General features: G+C 39.0%; 1 protein-coding gene across 3 annotated transcripts in view; it reads left to right on the top strand.

Annotated features, from left to right (window-relative positions):
* si:ch211-105j21.9 (sialomucin core protein 24-like) overlaps positions 1–11,908 on the top strand; it is a 30,006-nt gene extending 18,098 nt beyond the window's left edge. Inside the window, exons 3-4 of one of the 3 annotated variants that reach the window (XM_041194846.1) lie at positions 6,854–7,021; positions 9,979–11,908. In XM_041194846.1, the coding sequence (XP_041050780.1) occupies positions 6,854–7,021; positions 9,979–10,208 (398 nt within the window). In that variant the 3' untranslated portion in view covers positions 10,209–11,908. Of the gene's footprint in view, positions 1–6,853; positions 7,022–9,507; positions 9,642–9,978 lie in introns of those variants that run through there. The other 2 variants (XM_041194847.1, XM_041194848.1) reach the window with 2 other exon arrangements.
* The last annotated feature ends 765 nt before the right edge of the window (positions 11,909–12,673 follow it).

Here is a 12,673-nt window from a genome sequence, read left to right as displayed (position 1 = left end):
TGCCTTCCCATGTATTTTTATATCATCTGCAAACTTGGCAATAGTACAATAACTTCCCTCATCTAAGTCATTGATATTTTTGTAAATAACTGGCCCCATCACTGTGGCACTCCACTAGTTACAGGTTGCCATCCTGAAAATATCCCCCTTATTCCAATTCTGTCTTCTATTAGTTAGCCAATCCTCCAGTCATGCTTATATACTACCCCAACACCATGGGCTCTTACCTTATTAAGTAGCCTTATGTGCGGTACCTTACTGAACGCCTTTTGGAAATCTAAATCTACTGGTTCCCCTTTATCTATCCTGCTTATTACCTCCTCAAAGAATTTGAATAAAATTTGTCAGGCATGATTTCCCCTTCATGAAGCTATGCTGACTCTGCTTGATTTATATTATGCACTTCTAAATGCTCTGCTATTACGTCCTTTATAATAGACTAACATTTTCCCAATGACAGATGTTAAGCTAACTGGCCTACAATTACCTGTTTGTTTTGTCTCCCTCCCCTTTTGAATAAGGGCATTGCATTGGCAGTTTTCCAATCTTCTGGGACTTTTCCAGAATCTAAGGATTACTAGTAGTGCATCCACTATTTGTTTAGCTATTTCCCTTAATATCCTAAGACGCAACCCATCGGGTCCAGGGGACTTATTGGCCTTTAGCCCCATTAGTACTGCCCTAGTACTTTTTCTCTAGTGATAGTTATTGTATTTATTTCCTCCACCACCACCCCCCCACCACCCCCTGCCGCTTTTGATTATTTAGTACTTTTGGAATGCTATTAGTGTCTTCTACCGTGAAGACTGATGCAAAGTACTTATTCAACTCCTCTGCCATTCCCTGGTTCCCCAGCATTATTTTCCCAGCCTTATTCTCTAAGGGGCCTATGTTCACCTTGGCCTCCCTTCCTTTTTATATATTTAAAGGAGCTCTTGCTGTCTGTTTTTATATTACTTCCTAGTTTACCCTCAAAGTTTAATTTTGCCCTTTTTTTGGTTATCTTTTGTTGATTTTTAAAACTTTGCCAATCCTCTGGCTTACCACTAATCTTTGCCACACTGTATGTGTTTTCTTTCAATTTGATATTATCCTTAACTTCCTTGATTAGCCATGGTTGGTTTATCCCCTTCCCAGAATCCTCCTTCCTCATTGGGATATAACTTTGTTATAAATCTTGAACTATTTGCTTGAACGTCTGCCATTGTTCATCAACCGTCTTTTCTGCTAAACTCCTTTCCCAGTCCACTCCAGCTAACTCTGTCCTAATTCCTTTTTAATTACCCTTATTTATGTTTACTGCATTTGTTTCAAATTCAAGTCTCTCACTCTCAAACTGAATGCTAAATTCTACCATAAGACATAGGAGCAGAAATTAGGCCATTCGGCCCATTGAGCCTGTTCCGCCATTCAATCATGGCTGATAAGTTTCTCAACCCCATTCTCCCACCTTCTCCCCGTAACCTTTGATCCCCTTACCAATCAAGAACCTAACTATCTCGGTCTTAAATACACTCAATGACCTGGCCTCCACAGCCTTCTGTGGCAATGAATTCCATAGATTCACCACTCTCTGGCTAAAGAAGTTTCTCCTCATCTCTGTTCTAAAAGGTCTTACCTTTACTCTGAGGCTGTGCCCTCGGGTCCTAGTCCCTCCTACTAATGGAAACATCTTCCCCACGTCCACTCTATCCAGGCCTTTCAGTATTCTGTAAATTTCAATCAGATCTCCCCTCATCCTTCTAAACTCCATCGAGTATAGACCCAGAGTCCTCAAACGTTCCTCATATGTTAAGCCTTTCATTCCTGGGATTGTTCTCGTGAACCTCCTCTGGACCCTCGCCAGGATCAGCACATCCTTCCTGAGATACGGGGCCCAAAATTGCTCACAATATTCTACATATGGTCTGACTAGAGCTTTATAAAGCCTCAGCAGCATATCCCTGCTTTCATATTCTAGTCCTCTCGAAATAAATGCCAACATTGCATTTGCCTTCCTAACTACCGATTCAACCTGCAAGTTAACCTTAAGAGAATCCTGGACTAGGACACCCAAGTCCCTTTGCACTCCAGATTTCTGAATTCTCTCCCCATTTAGAAAATAGTCCATGCCTCTATTCTTCCTACAAAAGTGCATGACCTCACACTTCCCCATGTTGTATTCCATCTGCCACTTCTTTGCCCATTCTCCTAACCTGTCCAAATCCTTCTGCAGCCTCCCCGCCTCCTCAATACTACCTGTCCCTCCACCTATCTTTGTATCATCTGCAAACTTAGCCAGGATGCCCTCAGTTCCTTCGTCTAGATCATTAATGTATAAAGTGAAAAGTTGTGGTCCCAACATTGAAAAGTTGTGGTCCCAACATATGTTATGGTCACGATTTCCTAGGGGACCTTTTACTCTGAGATCATTTATTAAACCTGCCTCATTACACATTATCATATCCAAAATAGCCTGATTCCTCGTTGGATCCACAACATATTGTTCCAGGAAACTGTCCCAAATACACTCTATGAATTCTTGCTTATTGCTACCTCTGCTAATTTGATTTTGCCTATCTACATGAAGATTAAAGTCACCCATGATTAATGTTATTACTTTTTACATGCCTTCATTATCTCTTGATTTATTCTCTGTCCTACAGTATAACTACTGTTAGGTTACTGTTGCTGCTGAGATTACATAGCTGACTGCAAATTCAACAACTGTTGACCTTTAAATTACTATATTATGGAGGATATAGTGTTCCAGCAAATGTTTTCAATCTACATACAAGAAACCTTCCACAGTGAGCCTTTTACAATTGATTGTCAGCAGGCATTATAATGAGAATTAACTGTGAAATTCTGTAAGTTAAAAGAATAACACTAGATGCTAAAGATCTGAAATAGAAACAGGAAGTCCTGGAAAAACTCAGCAGGTCTGGCAGCATCTGTGACACCAAAGAAGACTCATATTGGACTTGAAACGTTAACTCTGCTTCTCTCACCACAGATGTTACCAGACCTGCTGATATTTTTAAGCACTTTCTGTTTTTATTCAGTCTGGAAGGTATCTTGCATGTAGATTGCAGATAACTTCTGGAACACTATATCCTCCATAGTAGAATAATTTGAAGGTCAACAGCTGTTCATTTCCCCAGTCAGCTCAGCAGCAACAAAATCACTAGTGGAGAATTATTTGTTTTTACTCTAACGATTAGGGATTGACAATTGTATATTTCAAAAGGCTGTTCCTTAGCTTTGAAACTGACAAAAGAAACAGGAATGCAATTGTGCTTTCTATCAACATTATTAAGCTTGTCCTGAAAGTACTAAAAGAATATTATCTCGATCATGCAGTGGCACAGTACTTCGGTGCTCTATCATATGTTGGCTCAGATTTCATGCAAGCAAGAGCCTTTATGTTAACGATTTGGAGGAAAGATCAAAAATCAAATCAGCCCAGGGCACTCATACACCCCTTTCTAATGCCCAATTGATCAGCGGTATCAGCAGAAGCCTCAGAGAAGTTCAATTTATTATTTTCCTGGCCAGTAAATAACACTTAAGCTAGGGAAACCAAAAATAAGTGAGAAGAAAATATAGAGACAATTCAATGTTAAAAAAAGGCTAGAGACAGAAAAGGTAATTTATTTCATGTATCGTATTTCTAAATTTGCTGTACAAGAAATATTTTCATAAAGTTCCATGTAAGGATCAGTAAGTGATATTGGTCAAGATTTCCTCTGTGCGTTCTGATCAATGACACCGTACACTATTCTTTGAGTTTGCTACCCTAATGCACATTGGAACTGCTTACAGAGCCAAATTATTGCAGCTTCCCATGACACCATGTCCCTATGGGGAGGGATAAATTGTAACGAGTGTCAAGCCATCTCTTGAAGCCACACACTCCTGTAGGTTTGTATCTAGCTGAACATATTCCAGGTGATGTCATCACATGACCTCTTACCTTCAACTGTCCCTCTTCCAAACTCATGCCATTGGTCACCCAACATGTATGTCATCACATAACCTTGCCTTCCAAGGCTTTTCAAAGGTCCCTGTTTTGACTTGAAAATCTGATCACCCTAAATAAGTAGAAGCAACCTATGATGAAAATATATCCAATGTTACTAGTGTTCCTGTTAACCCTTTATAAGCAGTGAAAACATTTTTTAGGAATGAGTAGCAAACCTGAATTATAATAGAGGGAAAGTAGACAAATCTGGTTTAGATCTCCATACATTTCTTTGAAATGATAAATAAGAACTCCTGCACCATTGCCCACCTCCGCTTCAGCCTAATCCATCCACAACTTCAGGCACTTGGCCCTGAAATTCTACAGTCTGTGATCCTGGCACATATTCTGAGATCATGCCCAGTGGTGTCCTTCAACATAAACCTCTGCCACAGTTTGTAGAATGAATGACAGGACATCTCATTTGCCTGGAACCTGAAGGTACATGCATCACTATGGCTAATCATTTGGGACCCTGGTGTCCCACACAGCAGAAATCCAGTTGCCAGTGAAGGTCAGGGATAAAAGGATGGTTTTCCATCTACACACACCCTCTACTCCTGCAGTGTGCATCTCCCTTTGATTCAAAGAATGAACACCTCTACATTTGATCCAATGGATACCACTATATTTGCTCCAAAGAACGCCTCTGTATTTGATTCAATAACACCTATATATTTAATTCAAAATATTCCTATATTTTATCCAAAATATTCCACTATTTGTTTAAAGTGCTTATGTACTGTATTCAAATTATGTCCCCGTTGAATTCATGATACCCTGTATTTAATTTAAAGTAGTTTCTACTTCTTTTTCAGTTTGTTTCTCTATTTTATCCTAAGCCTCCTATTCATTTAAAATATGCCTTCATTTTACTCAAAATGCTCCTCTAATTTTTATTGAAAGTATTCCTATTGAGTTGAAGTACATTTTATTGTTTATTAAGAAAATTAAGCTATTTTCTCATTAACAATATCATAGCCTAGAAATTACTATTAGTGATGTCAGTGGATACAAGCATTAATTAATTTAAGATAGATGAGCTCATGGCATTGCTAAAATTACAGACAGAAGAATCTAAAATTAAAACCAACCTCTTTGCTCAAGCTTTTGGGCATCTGACCTAATATCTCCTTTAGTAATAAATGCTAATAAAACATATCTCCTTTTGTGGCTCGGGTCATACTTTGTTTTATAATGCTCCTTTGAAGTGCCTTAAAACAATTCATTATGTGAAACATGCTATCTAAATATAAGTTGTTGTTCTTGGTGTTTGTTTGCGTGGGTGTAAGTCAATGTCTTGTGGCATTGTTCACAGTGAGTCAGAGGACTTGCTGTTTTATAACACGAGGAATATTAATGTAATGTAAGGATAACATCAGAGTAACTAAATTACAGTGACTGAATAAGTCAAATTCGATTTTTGTTAAATAGTATCGTAGTCCAATCCCCCAGGTGATTATCCATAATCCACAGGGGACTTTAAGCATCTCTCTCTGTTACAAGTGGTTATATAGCTGGAGAGGCACCACTCCATATCAAGCATGGGCCAAGTGTTACAAGTGTTAGTCTTTACAAACTAATTATGTTTTAAAATGTCTCCTTCAATTTAAGGTGAAACAGAATGTTCTGGGTAGGGGGGATGGTGGTGATACTAAACTTCTGGCAAGGAACAGGCCCATGTGATCTGGTTGTCATGGGAAAAGTGAGCCAAACCAAAACCTACTGAAAATCAACCGGCTGTTTTCCCAGCTTGACTCAGAAAATTGTACAGCTGCTTTTTGGTGATAGAGACAAAGGGAGAGCAAGAGGGAGGAACAAAGAAGCTACTGCTGTGAAAACCAAAGGATAGTCTGTGTTGTGTTTGCAACCAAGCAGGATGTTTGAGAGAGCCAGTTTTCTGTTTGAAAAGAAGAGCATAGAACAGATGAGACTTTTGAAGGTTTAAGGATCAAGTAGTCACTGAGGTGGGTCTTACTGGTGAAAGTCATTTCTGGAATACTCAGGCTGAGTGGAACGATTTTTGAAGAACACAAGAAATTTTGACCTGGCGTGGCAGGGAGAAGTGAGCCTACAGGAAAGCTGGGAGAAACTTGGGACTTAATTTTGTACTGCTACACATCTGTATGGTGCACAGCAAAAGGAGTTGTAAGACGTATCTCGATTGCATGAATTAGTTAATGCAAAAGTCCCTATGCTTTAGTTTGGTGTAATAGTTACCTGTTATGTAATGTTTGATCTCTTTTGATTTTAGTTTGTTTGTTACAGTAACAGTCTTAAAACATGAATTATTGTCATTTGGTACTTTCAATTCATTGCTGGGAAATTCATCTCTTTTTTAAAAGTGATCAGTCTCTGCAGTGTTCATAACACAAAGCAAGGTGGTAGCCCTCCATGAACTAACACAGCCTGCACAGGGTTTGAACCCACACCATTAACATCATTCTACACCACAATGTAGCCATCCACCAATTGAGGTAACCCTTCCCCAATGCTCTTGCTGTTGGTACTTTGGCAATTGAATTCCACAGCTTCGTCCCTTATTCTGTGAAAACAATAACAAAGTAGTGTTTATTTTATATATATTCCTATACCTATGTATTTCATTCTCTTTTTTGCAATTCTTGAAGTTGAGACTATGTAATAAGATGCACCAAGTGAAATGGGTGAGGGTCGTGTTGGAAGATCTGACCCACTAGAACTCCAGCCCACCATAAGCATATTTAGGAATCAATGTGTGAATTTGATTTGTATGCATTTTTTCAAGCACCTAGGTAGACCAAAGAAATTAATAATTTATATCAAAAGAGAAACAAGGAAGAAGCTAATAGTTCAATTTTTTTTCTCCAGGCACAGGATTGCATCTCAGAAAACAAGAAATAATTCTGACCATCTGCTTGAGCACCATTCTTGGAGTTGTCATTCTAACCATTATTATGTATAATGTTACCAAATGTAAACGAAGGAGAGCACAGTATTCACATCGCCCTCTCTATGCCAGTTCATATGAGGAGCCAGGTATGCATAGTACCTCAAAAAAACCCAGAAAATGCTGGAAATACTCAGCAGGTCAGGACTGAAAGAGATATCATATGTTCATGCTAATATTGCTGTTGACAGATTGTCAGGATCAGTACTGTTATTCATTCCTATAATTTCTTATGAGACCTAGTAGTATTATTTTCCAGCATTTTTTATTTTCATTTCAGACTTCCAGCATCTGCAGCATTTTATTTATGTATGGGTACACAATGTGTACGTAGGAAGTAGGTCTGTTCAGCTTTGTTTAATAAAGCTAAACCAAGTAAACTGAAATTAATTGCTTTGGGACCGTGTTAGTAAATTTGTTATAATTTGTGTGACAATTCAGGCTTTTTCCCATATCTGCTGGCATGTTCTCAGATAGACAACAATTTCCATAAGCACATTGGAACTTGTGTCTTTCTTCTCCACCAAATATAGGGTAGTATTAGGGTTGCCACATCTACCACGCTGTCCTGGTATCTCCAGAAATTAAACATTAATCTCCAGGATACTGTTGCAAGCTACTTAGGAGAAAATATAAAAAGGGCATTAAAACATTTTTTTGAAATGATCCTTGAACGCTTTTGTTTATTAGTTATAAAAAATATTGGCAGTGGAATAAAAGGCCGTATGATTGGAAGTCAAGAATAATCCAATCAGATAACATAGTTTTCCCCTTAATGTGCTGTGAGGATGGGTGTGTTGGGTAGCCAATGGGGATGGAGTAGATGGATTTGGTGAAACCTCCAGGAACAGATCACACCAAAGTTGGCAACTTTCATTAGTATGTCCAGGTTGATAACTAATGCCTAATCATTGTGAGCAAAGTGCTGCAGAATACATCAAATGCCAACCATGTTCTCCAGTCACCTACAAAAATAACACTTTACTAAGAAGTCATAGGAGTACTAACTGCATTGAACCTGTCTACAGCAATATAAGCATGAATATATAACTTTCCTTTGCTGTCATTTTAAACAAATTAACATCTGTGCTAAAATAACTGACAGAAATTTGTAATTGAAATCATATCACCATAATTGTTGGCAACATACACTCCAGACTATTTTAAAGCATTGCCTTTTAATTTTTTATTACCTTGTTAAACTGAGACTTTAGATCAAATTTTAAGTAATTCACTCATTAATATTTATAAATACTACAGTAATAAAGCATGGAGCAATATATCAGGGTAAATACTAGTCTGGTTGTTATCTCTAAAAAAAAATTATAAATTCCTTTGTGAAGAATTCCTTTGCTCATCATTTGTAGCAAAATTGTTAATGTGTTTTCATAAGAATATGTTTACAATTTTGTTAAAATACTTACTGGAGGAACACATTTGTTCTGTTATGAATCTTTGGGTTGGCAAGCAGGGGCAGGCCCTGCTCGCCGACACATAAAATGATGCGGGGTGACGCCGGGCCTCCATCCCAACGTCACCGCACATCATTGAGATATTCAGTTTGGCGGGCGTGCATGCAAATTGTCAAAGGTCTGTTAAGGCCATTTAAAAATCAATTAAAATACTTAACTGAGCTGCCCGTCCAATCTTAAGGTTGGTAGGCAGGTGAAGAGCCCAGGCGGCCTTCGCATTTATCATGAAACCTCATCCATGGACAGGATGAGGTTTTATGAAGATTTTAAAAGTTTAATAAAATTTTAAAATAAAATTCATTGATATGCCCCAGCTCATGTGACACTGTCACATGAGGGGACATTTCTTAAATTTTTTTTTCTTCTTTAATCAAACTGATCTCCCTGAGGCAGCTCTTTGCCTCAGGGAGATTCCTGTGCTTTTTTGCACGCATGCATGAAAGAGTACAGGCCCCAACTCAGCCTACTCCCCCTGCACAGGGAGCGCTCAGTGCTTCCGGGTGTGTGTCACACTGGACGGGCCTTAATTGGCCTGCACACATAAAATGGCGGTGCGCAGCCAATCGGGGTGGCAATTGGCTGCGCGCCTGCCCGGGCCCGCTCCTGCCCAATCCCCCCTAACGGGGAGAAAATTCTCCCCTCAGTCCAACTGAAAGTGAAGATTTCTGAGTTGAATTTTTGGATGGTCCACTAGAGATCCACTAGCAGCCCACACATTCTAGGGGTAAAGAGGTTATAGCTATTTTGAGATCATGGCTTCATTTAAATGGAACCAGTGAACTGTAAGCACCTTGACGCAGCTTGTTCCATTCAGGCCGATTCAATATTGGGTGATGCAGTTGCTGCCACACCAATAGCAAGGTATGAGGTGAGGGGTGGGGGGCAGGTGGAGCTGAGTGGGGAGAGCACATAGTCTAGCCATTCATATTTTTACTCCTCTTGGTCCCACAAAAATAATTTAAGAGTTAAGTATCTGGGCCCTCTTCAGTTGTATGACCAGTGGAAATTGTTGAAAAGTTCAGTGTAATCTCTGACTAGTTCTGTCTTGAAATGGGAAACATGATCCCTTGTACTTCATAAGACCTTTATTTACGTATTAAAAGGGGCCTACCATCTGAAGCAAGCAGACACTTCAGCCGCCTGGTTGCCAAACTTCCAGGATTATTCTGAAGTCTCCAAGAATTAGACTAAACTCCAGGAGACTGCCATGATCACCCTTGGAGAACAATTGTAGAGGTTCTAAAAACATTTGTATATTTTCTTCATTTTCTTTTCACAATTTAGTTTCTTAGTAATATAAGCATTGGAAATTAGAGAAATGTGTCTGTCTGATAGGTGGTGTGGTTGGAGGTGATGTGATGAATCCTCCAGGAATACATCCCACTAGACTTGGCAACCACACTGGTAGTAGTGGGTTCACTATTGGAATGGATGGGGTGATATTTCTCTTGCTCCTATTTGATCTTACCCTTTTTTTATCCTGTTAATGCTGATTTTTTGCATGTTAAATTGACACCAATATTTTTCATGTAAAACTATTTGTGTTGTGTAAATGTCTGTTTTCCTTTATGTAGGAGGAAGTTACAATATTCCAGATGACACATTGGTAATTTCAGGAGGTCTTTATGATGAATCACGTGTTTATAATCCCAACATGACCGTTCTTGAAGAAGATGATGAGCTTCACAGTGAATATCCTGCATTTACTTCCAAGTACAGCCAATTCAGACTGGAATTTTTACCAGAGGAAAGGGAGCTCACAAGTCAAGGATCTTCCTTTAGTACATTTCAAGCACAATCATAGCCTTATTATAATCTGCTATGCAAATTCTGAGTTGCCCATGTTTCACAAATAGGCTTTCATCAATAATAAAACAAATGAACAATAGTAGATTTTTGTACTTTGACCCTAAGCCTCCATAACTGAATTTCCAAACTGAGCATCTATTCTGCTGTGTATGCACCTCTGTATCTGTACCCCAGATTCCAAAAGATACCCTGGAACACTTGGAATAAATGTCCAAATCAATTTGCAAAAAGAAAATTCAGTTGTCAAAATGGAAAATAGTCTTATTTTCCTGAATTTTGAAAAAAGGCTAAAAATGTAGAACAGTATTTTCTTCTCAATCTGTGCACTTAATTTATTTAGAGCAATGTTCCCAGGAAAATAATTTTCTAATGAGCATAAATCAGGTATGCACAGTCCTAATTTATATCAAGGTACAAATATAGTTATTTCTGATATGACAGCATGGAAATCAAAAATCAGCCTGTTTGAAAACTATCAGTCACTTAAATGCACAAATATTTGTCCTCAGTGCATACTTTCATTTGTTAAAAAAACAAGTCTGATCACTGAGCTGTCCTCAAGTACCTTTTTGTGAATACATCCTAAAACAAGCCTTTTGGGAATTGTCATCTGAGAGCTTGCAGCATCTATCCATACCAACCTGTTCCCTCCACCAGCTACACGATAGCTCTCTAGCAGTTTTGATCATGGTGGACAGAGAAGGAAGAATAGCAAATTTAACTTGGGGAAATGCATTATTTGCACAGTGGAAACAGTGAATATTCAGCTTTCAACAACAAAACAACTTAATAAAACATCTCAAGCACTTTGCAGGAGCATTATAAAACAAAGTATGACATCAAGCCACATGGGAGATATTGGATCGGATGGCCAAAAGTTTGGTCAGAGGGAAGTGAGGCTCAGGGAGGGTAGTTCAGAGCTTGGGACCCAGGTAACTCATTTTTAAATTCAGAGGACATTTTTAAGAGTCGGTTTGGATTCACATGTAGGCCAGACCAGGTAAGGACAGCAGATTTCCTTCCCTAAAGGATGTGAACCAGATTGGTTTTTACAACAATTGACAATGGTTTCATGGTCATCATCAGACTTTTAATTCCAGATTTTTATTGAATTCAAATTTCACCATCTGCTGTGTTGAGATTCAAACCCAGATCCCTGGAGCATTACCCTGGGATTCTAAAATATTACTTTAGCGACAATACCACTATACCACTGTCTGCCCTTAAGTGAAGGCTTAGTAGAGCGATGGTGGACTGATTAAAATTGAGGATGACCAAGAGGCAGAAAATATCCCAGAGGATTGTGGGGCTGGATGAACAGATGAACTATTTTAAAATTAGGGTTAACTGATTCTCAAACTTTAAGCAGATTCATTCCCGTTAACAATTCACATTAAATACATTTCTTATTGATCTGTTTAAAAATAGACTTAACAGGTACAATGCCTTGACTTTCAGTGATACAGGAATATGGCCCGTTCCACGGGTAACTATTTTGCAATATTTATTATGGAAGGGCTGTAATTGGTGGTTATATCTTTCAGCACAATGTTTAAACATATCTCTGAGTCTGAAACCTGATTACAATCTATTTTAGAGTTGTATAGATTTATTTTTTATAAATAGTTTTATATCCTGGCATGTTTATCAGTGGATTTCTCCTGAGTACTTATTAAAGTTAAACCTTTTCCCAAATCTAACACACACCATTTCTTATTTCATAGCCTTCTACTCTGTCATCTGCATCACAATCTACCATAACATCAAATACTGCAATAAGAGAGTGAATAAATTTTTGTAAGAATCTGAGTATTAGTTGTATAATGTCATTGAGGTTGTACTTAATAAAATTGATAAAGGTCACACTATTACTTAAAACTTAAATATATTAGGTGCGAAATTCCATTGCAACTGGCGTTATGAAGACCTACCTCATGGGCAGGATCTTCCCCCCCCTCATTGGTGGGGTTTTGCGGGAACAGGTGGGTTCCCAGTCGGTGCCCCCTATCGGAGGCACCCCTCCATTTTACATGGGTGGGCCAATTGAGGCCCGCCCAGCGTGACGTCCACCAGGAAGCGCTATGCGCGCCTGCCAATCTGAAAATCTAAATGACACGGTGACATCGGGACGCACGCCCGATGTCACCCCGCGTCATTTTGCGTGTCAGCGAGCGGGCTCCGCCCCCTGAACAGGAGATTCTGCCCATGTGCATGAGGCTCCGCTGACTACTTCCCATGCAGTAATTGTGTAATCCTGATTCACAGACTCTGTGCACCTGTTCTTCATTATCTAACTGACCGCAACTGTCACACACAATGGATCGGAGTTTTAAATAACGGATATAAAGTGTATCTTAATAACATAGATTGGGGAGCGGCGGTGGGAGTGGATTTTAACTGACAGGGCATTTCCGGCTGGAAAATGTTGGATTCGGCCAGTTTCCCAGCCTTCCATGGCAG

This window comes from Carcharodon carcharias, chromosome 9, assembly GCF_017639515.1.
Source record: "Carcharodon carcharias isolate sCarCar2 chromosome 9, sCarCar2.pri, whole genome shotgun sequence".
Taxonomy (NCBI): Eukaryota; Metazoa; Chordata; class Chondrichthyes; order Lamniformes; family Lamnidae; genus Carcharodon; species Carcharodon carcharias.
Note: the sequence above shows the minus strand (reverse complement) of the source record. Positions and strands in the feature narration are given on the sequence as shown.